The sequence below is a fragment of the Salvelinus sp. IW2-2015 genome, unplaced genomic scaffold (assembly GCF_002910315.2).
Source record: "Salvelinus sp. IW2-2015 unplaced genomic scaffold, ASM291031v2 Un_scaffold1244, whole genome shotgun sequence".
In the NCBI taxonomy this organism is placed as follows: domain Eukaryota; kingdom Metazoa; phylum Chordata; class Actinopteri; order Salmoniformes; family Salmonidae; genus Salvelinus; species Salvelinus sp. IW2-2015.
The window spans coordinates 183906-204829 of NW_019942795.1; the positions used below are offsets into that span (position 1 = coordinate 183906).

The 20924-nt window shown below is 44.4% G+C and overlaps 2 protein-coding genes across 2 annotated transcripts in view; one reads left to right on the forward strand and one right to left on the reverse strand.

Moving 5' to 3' along the window:
• Window positions 1-8988, reverse strand: part of LOC112070165 (short transient receptor potential channel 6-like) — an 81009-nt gene extending 72021 nt beyond the window's left edge. The window contains exon 1 of the mRNA XM_070438852.1: window positions 8772-8988. Coding sequence (XP_070294953.1) covers window positions 8772-8914 — 143 coding nt within the window. The 5' untranslated portion in view covers window positions 8915-8988. The remainder of the gene's footprint in view (window positions 1-8771) is intronic.
• A 10341-nt stretch (window positions 8989-19329) lies between these two features.
• cep126 (centrosomal protein 126) overlaps window positions 19330-20924 on the forward strand; it is a 44167-nt gene continuing 42572 nt past the window's right edge. Inside the window, exons 1-2 of the mRNA XM_070438853.1 lie at window positions 19330-19690; window positions 20325-20444. Of these exons, the coding sequence (XP_070294954.1) occupies window positions 19659-19690; window positions 20325-20444 (152 nt within the window). The 5' untranslated portion in view covers window positions 19330-19658. The remainder of the gene's footprint in view (window positions 19691-20324; window positions 20445-20924) is intronic.

Genomic DNA, 20924 nt, shown 5'->3' on the forward strand with positions numbered 1-20924 from the left:
TGGTCTCTCTTCTCGTCTGGCTTTTAAAATCATATTCTGGTTGGTTATCTGACTCCCAATTAGGGCCCTCTTGTCTGCTTACCTCCCGCTCTGGCTATCTGTCCCAATGACAGCCCTTTTTCATATAGTGGCACTTCTGTTGAACAGGATCTCCATTAGGGCCCGGCATGTGCGCTATGTAGAAAATTAGGTTCCATTAGCGTCTGGTCAACCTTAGTTGCGCAATTGTACGGTCAATAGGTCCCTCTTCTAAACCATCTCTAGGACTGTGTCTGTCTTAACGAAATCTACATGCTGCTCACGTGGTTGTTGGTGTGTTTGTGGTGTGTGTGTGGTGTTGTGTGTGTGTGTGTGTGTGCTGTGCTGTAGTGTGTGTGTGTGTAGTGTGTGTGTTGTGTGTGCGTGTGTGTGTGTGTGTGGTGTGTGTGTGTGGTTGTGTGTGTAGTTTGTGTGTTGTGAGAGTTATATTATTAGTTACAATATCATGATTTCAACTTTGTTGTATTATTAGGGCCTGGTCCCATTATACAAATTGTTAGAGCTTGATGTAACTGTTGTTTGCTTACACATTTTCAAGTCTCTTCCCTGTCCCCACTCGCTGATAGCCATTCTTTTTTTTTTATCATTTTCGACAATGTATGATTTGTCGAGATCCTTCGGACTAACTTGCAGTGTGTCGGCGTAACATATGAAATGGCTTATTTTATGGGAGTCTTTCCAAAAATGCAAGAAGAAAGAAAAAAAAATATAGAAATAATAAGTAAGAATTACATGCGCAATGCTATAATACACAGGATACCGGCCCTCGAGTCGATGATTTGGCATATGGCTACTGAGGTTAGAGTATATAACGTACTATTGATAAGGGAGGATGAAAGTGATCTAGTTTGCACAAGGAGCGGTACCAGTACCGACGTCGATGGGTACGATGGTAGATTATATCTATCAGCTTACATATAGGGACAGGATTAGTGAGACTACTGCAACATACAGGTAAAAACCCGAGCTGTACGTCAGGTACCTAATCAGTTACTCCGAGCCTCGTCTAGAGGTACCTAACCTCCTCGTCCACCCACGAGAACTGAGGCCCTCTCTACTTCTTCTAAGTCGGTACTTACGCCTCTGGATTCATACCTCTCCGGCACTACTCTAATAAGCCAAGTACAAATACACACATGCGGTAGGAACTTAGAAAGTAGCACTAACTTTCGCCAACAAACTTGTACTCGTACAATCTACACTATTATCTAACGACATAGTACAGAACCGGTACCAGTACCGAAGTGATGGTACGATTGGATAGATCAAATACAAGTACATATGGACAGGGGAATTTAAAGGACTATAGCCAAGAGGTCACCAGTACCGAGATCAGAATGGTACGAGGTTAGATAATATACAGATACAATTATAGGGAGGATTGAAGTGACTATGCAACAAGCACGACCGTGTTACCAGTACCGAGTCGATGGGTACGAGGTAGATCATATACAGTACATTAGGGAGAGATCTTAAAGCATGATCGACCTATGCAACAAATAAGGACGTCCAACTCATAGGACCGCTCATTACACCGCAGTTACTCAACCCACACACCTAAGATCCTAACAAGCTGGGTAACCTTCACATACATCTCCACCTCACACATTCGCATCACCCCAGACCTACCGACGATCGAAACCTACATTGCGGTCCACGCTCCACTATACACTGTACTCTACTCACATCTTAACTGGATAGATACTATCACACACGCTACATACATCGAGCAGGCGTATCAATAGCTTGACTATTCGCACCAAGAGAGCACCTCTCAGGTACCAGTACGAAGTCGACGTCGAGGTACGCGGATAGACTATTTCTACAAGTCAAAATAGGGGACGTACTCCACTAGACAGTGATCTATTTGCATCCCATGAAACCATATCTACAGGACAGCCTTTCATTACCAAGAATGTGCTCAAGTTTAGCGCTCACATCGCCTTGTAGACCTCACCTCCTGACTCTCAACCCCCACTAGTAGACTCCACTCCTGATACCGCGTTGCATGTACGGGATACCGACCATTACTACTATCCGCGTCTAAGTATATACAGTCATATTAGGTAGGGATAAAGTGACTATGCAAAACAAGTCGGTTACCAGTACCGAGTCGATGGGTACGAGCGGTAGATATATACAGTACATAGATAGGGAGATTGAAGTGACTATGCAACAAGGGTCACAGTACCGGTCGATGGGTTACAGAGGATACGAATATTATACATACAAATAGGAGGAGTAGACCTGGGCTGCGCCGCCGGTGGCCAGGATTGACTGTCTAGTCCCTGTATCACTGATATAGCCTGGCCCTGTACTGTCTAGTCCCTGTATTACTGATATAGCCTGGCCCTGTACTGTCTAGTCCCTGTGTCACTGATATAGCCTGGCCCTGTACTGTCTAGTCCCTGTTTCACTTAATGCTTATTTTTCTTTTATTGGATTTTTGGGCTGATTTCTCCTTTTGAGCAGCCAACAATTTGTTCATCATGTGTCATAATTATGGATTTAAGTTTTTCCTGATCAAGTGACCTGACCAGGATTAACTCAGGACTCTAATCAGAAGCCCAGTCCATTAGACCTGACCGGGATTAACTCAGGACTCTAATCAGAAGCCCAGTCCATTAGACCTGACCGGGATTAACTCAGGCCTCTAATAGGGGATTGGTCAAGTCTGACTGCTCCCTGATCTGTGTCTGCTCCCAGACCCTAGCCTGCTCCCAGACCCTAGCCTGCTCCCAGACCCTAGCCTGCTCCCAGACCCTAGCCTGCTCCCAGACCCTAGCATGCTCCCAGACCCTAGCATGCTCCCAGACCCTAGCCTGCTCCCAGACCCTAGCCTGCTCCCAGACCCTAGCATGCTCCCAGACCCTAGCATGCTCCCGGATCTGTTTGTGCTCTTGCTAACTCCATTGATCCTTGTCAAGCCAACATGTTTTCCATCATCAATATAAGCCAAGGATTTGGCCTGATAATACAAGCACTCCGGCTATAAGAAACCTAGTGTAGACCAACTATATTTGGTCATATGCACACCCGGCCTGTCTAATGTGTAATGGAAGAATGCGTTTTGAAGTTCAGGTCCTTCAGAAAGTATTCACACCCCTTGATTTATTCCACATGTTATTGTGTTACAGCCTGAATTCAACATGGATTCAATTGTTGCTTTTTCCTCTCACCCATTTCCACACTACACCCCGTAATGACAAAGTAAAAACATGTTTTTTAGAAATGTTTGCAAATGTATTGAGAATTAAATACATAAATATCTCATTTACATTAATATTCACACCCCTGAGTCAGTGCACGTTAGAATCACCTCAGTCAACGATTACATCTGTGAGTCTTTTTGGGTAGGTCTCTAAAAGATTTGCACACGTGGAATGTACAATATGTTTTAAGTTGGTTGTTGATCATTGCTAAACATTTTCAATTCTTGCCATAGATTTTCAAGCTGATTTAAGACAAAACTGTTACTATGGTGACCAAGTGTGCTCTCTTTTTTATTTTTTATTTTTTTATTTTTTTTATAATATGTTTATTATTTTCCAATAAAAATAAAGTAAAAAAGACAGCAATACAAACAATGACATTCATTGTACTGTTGAATGGGATGGCCAGTTTAGAGGACAAAACAAAAGTTAACTCACACATACACAAAATAAAACAAAATCCTACTCGACAAGGACGGCTGTGTAGATGAGGAGCTTCATCGAACTCAACACTAAAATTGATTTTGGCAACAGTATTTACCCATTTTGGGGCATAGTGATACTCATACAAGTGAAAGGCAGATTTTTGTTACAACCAAAAATGACACGTCTAACCGGGATAGCCGCAAACCACAGCGCACAAAGGATTCACTGCAGACACAACTGTCCAAGCTTAGCAAGAACATGGAGACTGTCTGCGGGCCAGCACAGCCAGACGCTGCAACTTGCACTCTGACCTTTCTTGCCTCCAAAATCTGAGAAATGAGTTTGTCCACCCAAAATATTGAACAAGACATGTCAGAAACAAAGACCGCAATGGAGGAAATGGAAGGGGAAATTGATACGCTGGCCACCCGCTATAGTGAAGCAGAGGACCGTGTTGCAACGTTGAAGAACGGCGCCTTCACAACAAAAGGTCAGGTAGACGAAATCCAGAAAGAATTGCAAAAATGTCAGGACCGTGTTGATAATTTGGATAACAGGGGGTGTCGCTGTAGTATTAAAATCTCAGGGGTTCCTAAGACGGCAGAAGAGAAAGACATGATAGAGTTTCTACAGAGAGAAATCCTGAATATGCTTGAATGCCACGTAAGATACCAGAGGGCACACAGAGTCCCCACAGGCCCRCCCAGGAGACAGCAGACAGAGCGAGGCCACGGACCATCATGGTCAACATGCTACGGTATCAGGTGAAGGAGGAAACTCTCAGAGCAGCGAAAGAGAAGAACGTTGACATGGCTGGGATGCTCACCCTCAGACTATTCTAAAGGAGGTAAAGAACAGAGGCTGGCATTCAAACAGGTCAAAACTGATCTGAAATCCACTTCATTCTGCGTTTTCCTGCTATAGGGCGTTCTGTCCAGAAACAGGAGGGGCTAAACCAGGCTGGTACCAGATGGAAGGGAGGGGCTAAACCAGGCTGGTACCAGATGGAAGGGAGGGGCTAAACCAGGCTGGTTACTAGATGGAAGGGAGGCTAAAGGGGAGCGTAGAAGGGGTAACCAGGCGGTTATCGCAGATGGAAGGGGGGGCTCACAGGCTGGTACACAGATGAAGGGAGGGGCTAAACCAGGCTGGTAATAAGGAGTACAGACTTGGTAAGTGGAGGGAGGGGCTAAACCAGGCTGGTACCAGAGGAAGAGTACACTGAGAGAAGGAGGGGCTAAACGCAGGCTGGTACCAAGCTGAAAGGGAGGGCTAAACCAGGCTGGTACCAGATGAAGGGAGGGACTAAACCAGGCTGGTACCAGATGAAGGGAGGGACTAAACCAGGCTTGGTACAAGATGGAAGGGAGGGGATAAACCAGGCTGGTACCAGATGGAAGGAGGGCAAACCAGGCTGGTACCAGATGGAAGGGAGGGGCTAAACCAGGCTGGTACCAGATGGAAGGGAGGGGCTAAACCAGGCTGGTACCAGATGGAAGGGAGGGGCTAAACCAGGCTGGTACAGATGGAGGGGAGGGCTAAACCAGGCTGTACCAGAGAGAAAGGGAGGGACTAACCAGGCTGGTACCAGATGGAAGGAGGGTTAAACCAGGCTGGTACCAGATGGAAGGGAGGGGCTAAACCAGGCTGGTACCAGATGGAGGGAGGGGCTAAACAGGCTGGTACCAGATGGAAGGGAGGGCCTAAACCAGGCGGTACCAGATGGAAGGGAGGGGCTAACCAGGCTGGTACCAAGATGGAGGGAGGGGCTAAACCAGGCTGGTACCTAGAGGGGAGGGGCTAAACCAGGCTGGTACCAGATAAAGGGAGGGATAAACCAGGCTGGTACCAGATGGAAGGGAGGGGATAAACCAGGCTTGGTACAGATGGAAGGGAGAGGGGCTAAACTCCAGGCTGGTACCAGATGGAAGGAGGGCTAAACCAGGCTGGTACCAGATGGAGAGGGAGGGGTATAAACCAGGCAGGTCCAGATGGAAGGGGGGGCTAAACCAGGCTGGTACCAGTGGAAGGGAGGGCTAAACCAGGCTGGTGACCAGATGGAAGGGAGGGGACTAAACAGGGCTGGTACAGATGGAAGGGAGGGGCTAAACCAGGCTGGTACCCAGATGGAAGGGAGGGCTAAACCAGTGCTGGTACCAGATGGAAGGGAGGGGCTAAAACCAGGCTGGTACCAGATGGAAGAGGGGACTAAAGGAAGGGAGGGGCTAAACCAGCTGGTACCAGATGGAATCTGAAGCCTATGGGGATTCTCGCCTGGCTCAGAATATTTAGCACAGTGAGACCACTGTCGAAGGACCCCCTGTTAGAAACTCCAAACATTGTGGGATAAATTGCACAGATGTGGACGTTGGACCAGAAGAAATCACCTCAGGCCTCTGTGCACATATAGACGATCTCTAATTGGAGGTAAAACATCCTTTGTGAACAGTGGTAATATCTAGGGATGACTTGTCTGTTGGCTTTATTTAACCGTACTAAACTATTCTTAAACTTGGCCCAGATTTCTAATAAGTATATCTGCACAGGATCAATATTGGAGGCATCTCCAATTGCAAAGTACTTTGTCAAAATGGCTGGGAAGCTCCCTTACATGTCCCATAGCCAGCTGTCCCATTGCTAGCCTGTCCCATAGCCAGCCTGTCCATAGCCAACCTGTACATAGCCAGGATGTCCCATAGTCGCCTGTCCCATAGCCAGCCTGTCCCATAGCCAGCCTGTCCCATAGCCAGCCTGTCCCATAGTCAGCCTGTCCCCATATCAGCCTGTCCCATAGTCAGCCTGTCCATAGCCAGCCCTGTCCATAGCCAACCTGTCCCATAGCCAGGATGTCCCATAGCCAACCTGTCCCATAGCCAGCCTGTCCCATAGTAACCTGTCCATAGCAACCTGTCCCCTAGCCACCTGTCCATGCCAGTATGTCCATACAACCTGTCCATAGCCAGCCTGTCCATAGCCAGCCTGTCCCATAGCCAACCTGTCATAGCCAGCTGTCCATAGCCACCTGTCCCATAGACACCTGTCCCATAGCCAACCTGTCCCATAGCCAACCTGTCCCATAGCACCTGTCCATAGCCAACCTTGTCCATACCAACCTTCCCATAGCCAACCCTGTCCATAGCCACCTGTCCCATAGCCAACCTGTCCATAGCAGCCTGTCCCATAGTAACCTGTCCATAGCCAACCTGTCCATAGCCAGTCCGATTGAAGAATTACTAACCAAGCCATTAACAACGCAAGGGGGGTTGGCTCTGAGAATCTATCACCTGCTACAGGAACAAATATCTGACCCCCTAAACAAGGTTAAGCGCTTACTGTGAAGACATTGGAAGAAAGACTATCCCCTTCCCTTTGATGAGTGGGTCACTACCATGGCAAAGTTGGACTGGCTAGTTATGAAAGTTTGCTACCCGCTTCTGGGTTAACTAGACCACTTTGTATATACGTGGGCCCATTCGGCAGGTAGCCTAGTGGTTAGAGAGTTGGGCCAGTAACCGAATGGTTGCTGGATCGAATCCCTGAGCTGACAAGGAAAACAATCTGTCATTCTGAACCTGAGCAAGGYAGTTAACCTACTGTTCCCCGGGCTCTGAAAACGTGTAACATAACAAMAWTTTKGAAAAAGTCAAGGGGTGTGAATAGTTTCTGAAGGTGCTGTATTGACCCTGGTTTATAAACGTCTCTGACTCTTGGGCATAAGTTTGTGGTGCAGTCGATGGCGCACTGGGCTTCGGGCCAGAAGGTTAAGGGTTCAAACCGTGCTCCCTGCCTGTTCCATTACAATGGATCCACCCGTAGCTACATCATGCTATATCYACACTGAACAAAAGTATAAAACGCAACATGTAAAGTGTTGGTTTCCTTTGTTTTATGAATTTAAATAAAATACCTTATTCATTTTCCATAAGCACAAAAAGCTCATTTCTCACACATGTGTTTACATTCCTGTTAGTGAGCATTTCTCCTTTGCYAAGATAATCCATCCACCTGACAGGTGTGGCATATCAAGAAGCTGATTAAACTGCACGATCCTTACACAGGTGCACCTTGTGCTGGGGACAATAAATGGCCACTCTAAAATGTGCAGTTTTGTCACACAACACAACGCCATAGATGTCTAAAGTTTTGAAGGTGCGTGCAATTGGCATGCTGACTGCAGGAATGTCCAYCAGATTTGTTGCCAGATAATTGTGCGTTCATTTTTCTACCATAAGCCGCCTCCAACGTTGTTTTAGAGAATTTGGCAGTATGTCCAACTGGCCTCACAGCCGCAGACCACGTGTAACCACACGAGGCCAGGACCTCCACATCCGGCTTCATCAGACCAGCCACCCGGACAGCTGCTGAAACTGAGGAGTATTTCTGTCTGTAATAAAGCCCTTTTGTGGGGAAAAACTCATTCTGATTGGCTGGGCCTGGCTCCCCAGTGGGTGGGCCTGTCTTCAAAGTGGGTGGGCCTATGCCCTCCCATGGCTGCGCCCCCTGGCCAGTCATGTGACATCCATAGATTAGGAACTAATGAATTCATTTCAATTGATTGATTTCATTATATGAATTGTAAATCTGTAAAATTGTTGAAATTATTGCATTTATATATATTTTTTCAGTATAGAAAAGTAGGCTGTACTTTCTTTAAGGCATCCTTCACAACATCAAGGGGACACAGACAGTGTCCTCTTGACATAACATAAAATGAATAGCAAGAGCTAGTGTCCAATTAGTCMATTTCATGGACTGTCAATGTTAAGCACTCCTAAACAGTCCATCTTGGGCTATAGAGTCCAATGTATTTCATTTTCCATTGGGTCCCTTTGGACACGGAGAAAATCTACTTAACATCCGCTGGTTTTCTTAATCCACGAGGTCACAGATACTGTCCAAACATCGACTAAAAATACGTTTGGGGACTGTAGACTAAACATTTTTTAATAGCGATATTATGAATGTATTTTCCTTTTTCATAGTCTAACCATCGATATAGCCTTCATACAACAACGCGTAACGGTCAGAATACGATGTTGTTTTGTCTTTAGAATAAGGCTATCATTGGTACAACTCTGAAAATATGACACTCACCTCTTGTAGTGTCCGTGGCTGTTCGCGCTTCTGTTAGCACATGAGACTGTCTTCAACAGTGGATGATTTCTATCAGAATCTCYTTCGGTAGAACAACGTTTTGTTGAATCACTTTCATTGAAATACAGACTTCTGTGAGTCATTTCTTGTCAATCTCAACCCTCYGATCGTCAACAGAAGCGCACAGACAAAGACGCTGCTAACCACCGAAGTCCACTCCTGGAATGGACTGACGCTGAGCGCAGAATACGCGCGTCCATACCCTGACCACTACCTTATAAGGTTGATGGTGACGTTCTTTGACGATAATAGTGGTGTGTGCTGTAGTAGGATCATCTACTCATTACCGTTGTGAATGGGGTCCAGTTTGAAATGACCCTGTTTATTGCCAACTTGTCAAAAAGGAAAAAAAAATCACATAGGCCTACAAATCATAGTGCTCAGGGCACAAGTTTAGCTTTCAGTCCCATGGGTAAAAGGCATAGCCCCCCTCCTGTGCCTAAAATCTCAATCAGTATGGATTTCCCAAATCGAACGTGTACAGACAATATTGCTTTTTTATATAATTTACTAATGGGGGAGAGGGGAGCATATAGAATTGTTTTAAGGTCATACCATGGATCATTTAGATATTTGATTTTGAAATATAGGACCACTTTAGGTATTAAAAATGATTTATAAAAAAAATGATATGATAAAACATTGAATTTGGCCTTTACTACTATAGAAATGCATTGAATAACATTCATAAATGGCAACAAAAAAAAACAGTAAGAAAAATGAATCAGTGTCTGTCCTATATCTAGGAGATATAAGAAAGCTCAGGAAATATATACTTTTCTTTACACATATTTAACCCCATKTTTTTGGTAGGAACTAAACTACCTCAATACTAACCTTACTTTTTTTTAACCTTCAGATGAGTCTTGTGACACTTGTGGGAGAACACCATCATTTTTGTGAGAATCTCCCCTTTCCACAATGGGGTCCAGTGGCGGATTTAGGTATAGGCGACATTCGCAGCCGCGCAAGGCGGCATCTTGCATGGGGCGGCACGGGGCGGCCGCAAAAAACAAATCAAAATGGACATTTTGCGCGACATGTTTTCTATCCCTCATTTTCACATCACGTCTATGATATCATGTCACCTGTGTGGGACTGTGAGTCAGTTAACCTTGTCGGGGTGGGCGGATTCTAGTTTATGAGCTAGGCAGGTCTCCCACTCAGAGGTATGAGATGAGGAGGGGGGCGGGGGAATCTGTCATTAACAACTCAGGAAGAATGTTTTACTTCTCTCATTGACTTCTCAAACCCCAAACCCCGGCCTGTTTTGTTTGGTCTGCTTCGCAAGCGTTCCCGGAAGTCTTGCGATGTTGAGCCTCTGGGTTTAGAAACTCTGTGCCTAAATATACTGTATGTATAGGGTTTAACTAGGCAAGCCAGTTAAGAACAAATTCTTATTCTACAATGACGACCTACCCCGGTCAAACCAAACCCGGACGATGCTGGGTCAATTGTGCGCCGCCCTATGGGACACTCAATTATGGCCAGTTGTGATAGAGTCCGTGATCAAACCAGGGTCTGGAGTGACCCCTCTAGCACTGAGATGCAGTGCCTTAGATCGTTGCGCCACTCAAACAACAACACACTGCGACTCTACCCACGACACACACACCACTGACTCTACCCACACCAACACACACTGGACTCTACCCCACACACCACACACTGGACTCTACCACACACAACACACACTGGACTCTACCCACACACACACTATCACACACACACACTGGACTCTACCACACTACCAACACTGGACTCTACCACACACACACACACCACACACTGGACTCTACCCACACACAACACACACTGGACTCTACCACACACACACACTGGACTCTACCCACACACACACACACTGGACTCTACCCACACACACACACGCACTGGACTCTACCCACACACTGGACTCTACCCACACACACACTGGACTCTACCACACACCACACACACACTGGACTCTACCCACACACACACACACTGGACTCTACACACACACTGGCTCTAACACTCACACACTGGACTCTACCCACACACTGAGACTCTACCACACACACACACTGGACTCTACCCACATACACACACACACTGGCTCTCACACCACAGCACACACTGGACTCTCGCACAAACCACACACTGGACTGCTACCCACACACCACCACTGGATCTACAATACATCACACTGGACTACACACACTGGCACACACCGACTCTACCCACACACCACACTGGACTCTACAACACACACACTGTGGATTATGAATTATTTGTGAAAGGAACACTCTTCTATAGTTTCAGTGTACAAATAGATAAAAAACTGAGGGGGCCTGACATGACGCCTTTCCTACTACCTTTCTTTAGTCACAAACTTCCTCACCAGTAATGGTTCATCTCCCTTCAGCTCTCTGGTCCAAGAAGGTCCTTGGCCGTTGCCCATCAGGAAGGGTCTGCCTGCAGTACATTTTGCTCTCGGTCTCCCATGTGGCCAGGCTCGTTGATATGAATGTAATGCGTGAAGAGGTGTGTCCATGTCAATTTTTTTACATCAACCAATGTACTTTCCTGTCCTCACTTATCTTGAAGGGGATCTGATCTGGATGAGTGTAACCATGGGCTGGCGTCTCAAATGTAGCTTCCTCTTGCTGTGCTCCTTTCCTTCTCCGTTACAAAGGCTATCTCGATAGGATTGGGACATTACCTACATTGTATGGGGCAGAGACTACCTTTAATTGTATATGGCAGAGACTACTTTACATTGTTTAGGGCAGACTACTTACATTATATGGCAGACTTCAGAGAACTGTAACCTTGCACTTCCTGCCATCTACCGTCTCCTCAGTTGAAGGCCTGCCTATGAGGAAGTTGATCTCGGTGGTGCGCACGGTGGTGAGGTCTTGATGGTAGAACTGCTCTCCCATTCTGCCTGATCTCACTGAGTTTGGACGCCGCGGCACAGCCACTTCCTCAACATAGCATTTGACGCCTGTGGGCAATGACACCTGTCATTACGCGTACTTTAAACGGTCATTAAGTGCTGCATAACAATTGCATGTGTTCATTGATCAGTTTTGACTTTTGTCAGGTTATGACAACTGATGTACACACCTTGCATGCCACTGGTTGAACCCATTGTGACAATACGCTTCACGGGGCTATCGTTTGACTTGTACTGCCATTTGGTATGTCATGTTTGCTTCCTTCCTCACCTAATTCAAGGATGAGTACAGTTACATTTCTGTCTCTCTGGCGCATGATAGAAGGAAAAACAATCCTGAATTCCCACTTTCAAGGTGTAGGTTGTGCTTATTTTACAAGAGGAATGCATAGTCAGTGTTACCTATTTGACAAAGTTCATGTAGACAAGAAGGGTTCTAGGAGTGTGAGAAAGATTATCAATGGTGCACGTAGGTATTCAAAAGTAGTATACAGAGTTCTCAAGGCAGCACTGCCAAAATGAGCGATGGTTATCAGGCAGATGTTAGCAAAATATGAGGTGGACGCTATGACAAGGTGATGAAAACAAGGAAATGCTGGAGTCATTAGCTTTGTTGAGCTCTCCTGCAGACTGATGGATTCCTCCAAGAAGTTATTATGGCGCTAGTTTGGCTGTGTCACAACAGTTGCAAGATAACCAATTGGATGAAAAAATGTCTGCTGTTTTCCATTCATTCCCTCTGCTGTGTTCAGAGCTGCTCTCTCGCTCTCAAATACTGTATCCTTCAGCTACGTGTCTATTGCTCACATTTTAAAAACTACAATCGTGTACTTTGAGTTCCCCAGAGGAGAGGAGTTTCAATCTTTTCACCTTTTTTTCTCCTCTCATCTCTTTGTTCCTATGGCCACAAAAGCCAAAGTTTTGTCCAAGCCCATACCTAGAGCTCAGATTAAGTAGATCTCAGTGCAGTCACAGGGGAGACGTATTTGAGAAAACATACACAGTGATGTTCTCATCTATTCCACACCAGCTGGGGCTCAACAGTGCAGCTTTGGGATGATCCACCCTCACTGTTTCACTGAAAAGGATGACTATTCTATGGCAGGGAAACAACGCGCAAGATCAAGTTAAAGGTGATTTGCTTAATATGTATATGTATAATAATATGTATTACAGGTTGCACCTTTGTGTACATTTTCTATATTTTTTTTTTTTATACATGCCCACTCAGTTACTTTCGGCAATTTCAACAAATGACAACATAAACGCAGCTTCAAATGGATTAATACCATGCTGGGGATGATCCTAAAAACTGATGATCAAGACGTCACACCCTGTGGCCTCTCCCAATTATTGTTTTGAAGAATATTTCCCCAAATAATAGAACACAGACGAATAATAATGAGGCGTTTGTAGTAAAAGGACACAATAGGAAAGAACAGTTAGATTTGATAGCATATGGGTGTAATTATTTATTCTTTCTATAGGCTCAATTGCAATAGAAGGTAAGAAACTATAGACATCTACAAGTGCTTTGAAGTAGTTCATCAAAATTCTACTGCTTCTCATTTTCCAAGTGGCCTGCGGAAATTGGTCATTTCTTGGAAGGCTCGACGTGTACGGTACTCTCCTGCCTCTTGGATATGCCTCTGTATCTTCAGCTTCACTGTCCCGCTATCCCTTCCCTACGCTCTCCCTTTCCACCTCCCTCCCTTTTCTCTCTCTCTGTAATAACCCTCACAGCATGCTCCTCTCTCCTCTCTCTCTCTCGGTAATAACCCCTCACAGCAATGCTCCTCTCCTCTAGTCCTGTAGTGAGTGAAATGTCCTCCTCTTAAAAGACCATTTTAAATGAACAGATGGGCAGGGGTTCAGGTGGTTCTCGTTTCAAGCCTGGCACCATATAAATAGGACAAATAGGACATTTAAATGGATGAATTCCATAGAAAAGAACCATGGATTTCACCATCACAGCAATATAATAAAGTGTTAAATGCAATTTATGGCTTCCAATATAAACCAATATTGTCGTTGTGATAAGACTTTCATTGATAAACGATGGGAGTGAATGTCCATCTAATGTTATCCATTGACAAGCCCTCTCTCTCCCTGGCTACAGCTAAGGATCAGACTAAACATCAATTCATTACATTTCCCATAAGTCCAATTCCACCAGCACCCCCCACCAACTCACCAAACAGCCCCCCACCACAGAATGAGAGGCCCTAGATAGCTGGCACTCCCCCGCAAATCAATGTCTGAATTGGTTCTCTTTCTGATGGCTCTTCATCAATCTCTTTGACAAGTGCTTCCAGACAGCAGTTGAAATTCATGTATAGAGCAGAGCCGAGGAGCCACTCTGTCATCCCTCCAGGAGTGTCACATTAAAAAGGCTCCCATCTAATTTCCCTATTGCATGCGGTGCACCACAGTTGGTCTCATCATCAATAGAAATTTTGTCTTTGGTGCTGTTTTTCTTTGAACACACAGAGAGCAGTTAGTGGAAGAAAATCAGAGGAAATGTTAGATTTTTGGGGTAAGCGTTGAAATGAATGACCCCTTTCACGAGGTTCGTGCAGCTTTTTTAGCTTTTTTAGTGAGTGGACTTATTTAATTATTAGTATCATGCTGTGAGGGGAGAAATACACATTAAAGAGATAATGTCACTGATTTGAGAAACATTTTCTTTAATTAGAAAGTATTCTGCTGGTTGTGATGAGACAATCCATAGACATTTGAATGACAAAATATTCAAAACAAATTTAATGGGTGACAGCTTAGTTCAAGAGTTCATCCTCCCTGAAATCTGTAGCACACTTGGGACTATGACATTCGTTTTTATTTAACTACTGGACTCTACCCACAAACTCACACACTGGACTCTACCCACAAACACACACACTGGACTCTACCAATACACTCACACTGGACTCTACCCACACACTCACACACTGGACTCTACCCACAAACACACACACTGGACTCTACCCACACACTCACACACTGGACTCTACCCACAAACACACACACTGGATACTTCAGAGTACCATTCGGAAATGTTCTAATAGAATAGGTGCTTCGGTGGTTGTCGGTATTCTCGTATTAGACTTACATCATTTCTAGCTGCAGACTAGTAATTATACGTCTAAGATTTGCTCTTATTCTGTAGTAATCGATAGTCTCAGAGTTTAACCATTTCCAGCCGTGAGGCCAAAACTACAGCTGTATGGTCAAATGGTCTATAGAATTGTAGTCATTCCAACACGGGGACTCTGTCCTGGCGTTCTCTGACTTAATTGATTTGGTTTTATACTCTGTGGAAAAAGCGGCGGTTCTATGATGCCAAATGTGATGGTCTCACGGAGGTGTGGCCACTGACTAGTTCATCTTTATATGAAAAACCCATACTCTCATTTAGAAGGTTAACATCACATTACATCTTTTCACAAATAGTTTCATGTTTAATCACATAAGTTTCACAATATTTAGATGTACAGTAAACCTGACAGCTGGGAAATGTACACTTTAAGAGATACAGTTATGCTGTGTGTCCTGTCCTTTGTGAGATCACCAAATGAAACACACTTGTCATGACTGTCCCTTAAGTGTCCACGGACCATTCCCACATTCTCAAACGCAGAAATATTGTTTAGTTCTCCCATTTTGGGGATTAGGAGATTGGCCAAGTCTCTCTCTGTGTCCCACAGTCACACATTCCAATCTCAATACTACACACCCAGAAGCAGAGTATTTACGACTGCCATAAACTGGGGAGAGAGAGAGAGAGAGAGAGAGAGAGGCTATGATCCTCCCCCCCAGGGCACGTCATGACAGTGTATATAGCCAAGTTATCATGGACTCGGTACTGGTACTCTGTGTATATAGCCAAGTTATCATGGACTCGGTACTGGTACTCTGTGTATATAAGCAAAATCAGACTCGTACTGGTATCTGTATATAGCCAAGTTTCATGGACTCGTACTGTACTCTGTGTATATACCAATTATCATGACTCGTACTGTACTCTGTGATTAAGCCAAGTTATCATTGACTCGGTACTGTACTGTGTATATAGCCAAGTTATCATTGACTCGGTACTGGTACCCCGTCTATAGCCAAGTTATCATTGACTCAGTACTGGTACCCCGTGTTATATAGCCAAGTTATCATGGACTCGGTACTGTACCCCGTTATAAGCCAAGTTACATGGACTCTACTGGTACTCTGTGTATAATAGCCAAGTTATCATGGACTCGGTACTGGTACTCTGTGTATATAGCCAAGTTGTCATGGACTCGTACTGTACTCTGTGTATATAGCCAAGTTATCATTGACTACGGTACTTCTCGTGTATATAGCCAAGTTATCATTGACTCGGTACTGGTACTCTGTGTATATAGCAAGTTATCATTGACTCGTACTGGTACCCCGTCTATATAGCCAAGTTATCATTGACTCAGTACTGGTACCCCGTGTAATAGCCAAGTTATCAATGGACTCGGTACTGGTACTCGTGTATATAGCCAAGTTACATGACTCGTACTGGTACTCCGTGTATATAGCCAAGTTATCATTGACTCTGTACTGGTACCCTGTGTATATAGCCAAGTTATCATTGACTCCATACTGGTACCCGTGTATATAGCCAAATTATCATGGACTCGGTACTGGGTACCCGTGGTATATACCAATTTATCATTGACTGCAGTACTGGTATACCCGTGTATATAGCCAAGTTATCATTGACTCATACTGGTACCCCGGTATATACCAAGTTATCATGGACTCGTACTGGTACCCTGTGTATATAGCAAGTTATCATTGACTCAGTACTGGTACCCTGTGTATATAGCCAAGTTATCATTGACTCAGTACTGGTACCCTGTGTATATAGCCAAGTTATCATTGACTCAGTACTGGTACCCTGTTGTATATAGCCAAGTTATCATTGACTCAGTACTGGTACCCTGTGTATATGTTAAAATGTTAAATGTTTCTCTCTGCATTGTTGGGAAGGGTCCGTAAGTAAGCATTTCACTGTTGGTCTACACCTGCTATTGCATTAAATGCATTACACTGTTTATTGCTCTTTGTTAAAGGGCCGGAATACGACCCTTGATTTGAAAATATATAGTTGATGCATGCGCCTGTGAGAATCAAATTAGCATGACAATTAAAATCCCYRTAAAAATCTGTCGGTTTAAGCTAGAGACATCAGGGTTTTTTGTCTCAATCCAACGATGTCGGCCTTCCGCATCTGCGGTGAAAGGTGGCAGAGCTACGAAGGTGTTTGTCAGACCAGGAGACATTAGGAAATTCGTTCTTCTCACGAAAACGTCTGTACGCCGAATGTTTTGGGCTACAAACTATTATGACTCCTCTATGGAAAGATGAGACTCTCGCAAACACAAGAGATATACACTACTTGACCAACATTTTGTGGACACCTGCTTGTTGGGCATTATATGGAGTTGGTCCCCTCTTTGCTGCTATAACAGCCTCCACTCTTCTGGGAAGGCTTTCCACTAGATGTTGGAACATTGCTGMGGGGACTTGCTTCCATTCAGCCACAAGAGCATTAGTGAGGTYGGGCACTGATGTTGGGCGATTAGGCCTGGCTCGCAGTCGGYGTTCCAATTCATCYTRAAGGTGTTCGATGGGGTTGAGGTCAGGGCTCTGAGCAGGCCAGTCAAATTCTTCCACACTGATCTCGACAAACCATTTCCGTATGGACCTCGCTTTGTGCATGAGGGCATTGTCATGCTGAAACGGGAAAGGGCYTTCCCCAAACTGTTGCCACAAAGTTGGACGCAAAAAAAGTGTCTAGAATGTCATTGTATGCTGTAGCGTTAAGATTTCCCTTCACTGGAACTAAGGGGCCCGAACCCGAACCATGACAACCTGCCCCTATACCAATATTCCTACTCCACCAACATGTAGAATTGGCTCTATATATTGGGGCRGGTAGCGTTCWCCTGGCCAAACCCAGATTCATCCATCGGACTTCCAGAAAGTGAAGCGTGATTCATCACTCCAGAGAACACGTTTCCACTGCTCCAGAGTCCAATGGCGGCGAGCTTTACAGCACTTCAGCTGACACTTGGCATTGGGCTTGGTGATCTTAGGCTTGTATGGCTGCTCGGCCATGGAAACCCATTTCATGAAGCATGAACTCTGTAGTGAGTGTTGCAACCGAGGAAAGACTATTTTTATGCGCTACGCGCTTCAGCACTCGGCTGTCTTGTTCTGTGAGCTTGTGTGGCCTACCACTTTGCGGCTGAGCCGTTGTTGCTCCTAGAAGAATCCACTTCACAATAACCACATCTGTATGCTCGATTTTATACACCTGTCAGCAACGGGTGTGGCTGAAATAGCCGAATCCCCTCATTTGAAGGAGTGTCCACATACTGTTGTGTATATAGTATAGTGTAGATCTACGACATAGATAGGACAGACACTTCAACATAGATAGGACAGACACTTCAACATAGATAGGACAGACACTTCAACACAGATAGGACAGACACTTCAACATAGATAGGACAGACACTTCAACATAGATAGGACAGACACTTCAACATAGATAGGACAGACACTTCAACATAGATAGGACAGACACTTCAACATAGAGAGGACAGATACTTCAACATAGAGAGGACAGACACTTTAAAACAAACTTCCCTTTGATTTATTTTTGTATCTGTTTTTCAATGTCTGAATCTGTCATTCAATGTGTTTCTATGGGATTAATAGCAGTAAGTTTCATCAAATACATGTTTTAAAATATTTGTTATACTGCAGGGGTCCTAAAATTCTATATTTATTGGCTAAATGATCCTTGGTATGACCAAATGTAATTATTTTAAGCTGTTATCTTAGTAGAAACCCCGGCCCATTAGACTCTATGGGGATAACCACTTAGAGTCGTTTGAAGCTGGTTTACAAAACCGAAAGTAAAAGACACAAAAACTAAATTTAAGAACGAGAAGCATAGAAATAGCACACATAGAACAGATCTACCGCTTTCAATGACAATGACAGATCTACGTCTCACATTTCTATGTGAATTAGGTCGGGTCGCCCCAAAAAGTGATATATTGCAGCTTTAAGATCAGAGCAAAAAAACACACAGAGTAGCATGATTGGTCAGGAGCCCATAAAATGGCTGCTAAACACGCCGGCTCCATTCTAGCTGATGGAATGACGGCAATAAAACCACCCTTAGTATTAGCAAACTGCTTTCAATAGCAATATGCATTTGACTATTATGTACATAAAAATCTTTACGTGCCGTTTAGTTGATTAGGTCCACAGGCTAGGTTGGATCAACCATTATATGGGTTCAACATAGAATGTATCATGTCCATTGGAATATCAGGCTGCACAGTAGAAATAAATTCACCGCTGTGTGTCACCCCATCTTCAACAGGTAGCCGGACTACATTTGACCGGTGTTGAAGAGGGGCCACCTGCTGGCCTGCTCCTGTACTGTGCAGAAATTACAACCTTTTATATTATTTTCCGTTGTCAAGGAAGCGCGTCCTCGGTTGCCAACATGGCGTGGACTGTTGTACACAGACAGCAGTAGAAATTAATTTAGCTAGAAAACGCTAACTTGTTTATTGTCTTGCTTAATAAAGCTTGGCTGTGGATCCTTTTTCCTGGTGGGGTAATAMTACAAGAGTTTGCCATTCCGATGTGATATTGCATGCGACGAAATGAACGGGAAGGCAGTGACTGTAACCKTAGCGTTACGTTAGCTGGGTCACTGCCCGTCTTATCTAGCATTTCTGTCGGTTTTTGTCSGGGTCAAATCCTGAACTTGGTCGAATGAAGACTGTGGGTGGTATTGGTAAAGTTGTCAAGCCTGTCAGCAGTCTCCTAGAATGCAAGCTCCGAAGGACAACTTCTTCTACTCGTATCCTTGCACAACATTGGCATTGCTAATATAGCCTAGCTAACGTTAGCTCAGTGGGAAACATAACCTTACCCTGTGTGTTTTGTGTCTATTACCTATAGAAAAGAATCTAGCTAGATGGCCTGTTTAGGTCCTAATGTTTATATTTTAGGACAGACAAACTGGCAGGCAGACAGAACACCGGAAGAAGAATTATCACAGTGAATTATTGTAATGTTTKTTTATGTGTCAATTAATCCCATAAGGGATGGTTTGCCAACTAGCGGTTTGACACGAAAATAAAATGTCATTCTTTCATTTGGTAGATTGATACTGTGTTGCTGTTTTCCTTTGTACTCTATCTAAATAGGCCTAATTTGTTGGAATTAATTCACATGGCTCTGACTATAAACAATACAAAATGACTACTTTGACATTTGTATTCTGCAACTAGGCCTTTCCAAAACATAAAACATTGAGTTTAGGCTGAAGCTAGGCTTTAACAGAAGAGTTAAGGTGTTGTTGTTGCATGCCAAAAAGTAGGGTCGTTTATTTTTGCATATGAAAGTAGGCATGCATAATCTTTGTTCTATTGTATGAATTGTACCTATAATGACACAATCAGCATAAACACCTTAACCGGGCCTGATGTCAGAAMCAGCAGGATAGGAGCTGACGGGGTGTTTGAAGATGACCGGCATGTTCTGGTGGAGGAACAGAAGTCATGCAGGGCCCGAGCTCGCTGCTTCTYCCTGGAAACCAACCGACGAAGGAAGTACGTTTCTTTACCTTCGTTCTTCTGCTTAAATCATAGCCTGGTCYCAGATCTGTTTGTGCTGTCTTGCCAACCACTATGGTCATTGTCACGTGGCAGGTTACTACCTAACGACCGTAGGCCGTGTCTCAAAGCCGAACTAAGATGAGTTATGTGTACATGTTCTAAAGTGTCCCTTGGTCTGGACCACGTTATTAGCACCATGCTGCTTACTAGCGAATCCCTCCGTCCAAGTACAACTCAGATTTCTGCACTACTTTTGTCATTTATTTTTGTTTTATTTATCCTTTTATTTARCTAGGCAAATTCTTATTTACAATGATGGCCTTCCCGAGGAACAGTGGGTTAACTGCCTTGTTCAGGGGCAGAACGACAGATTTTATTTTTTACCTTGTCAGCTCTGAGATTCGATCTAGCAACCTTTCAGTTACTGGCCCAATGCTCTAACCGCTACCCGCCGCTCCGTAATTTTCCTAATGG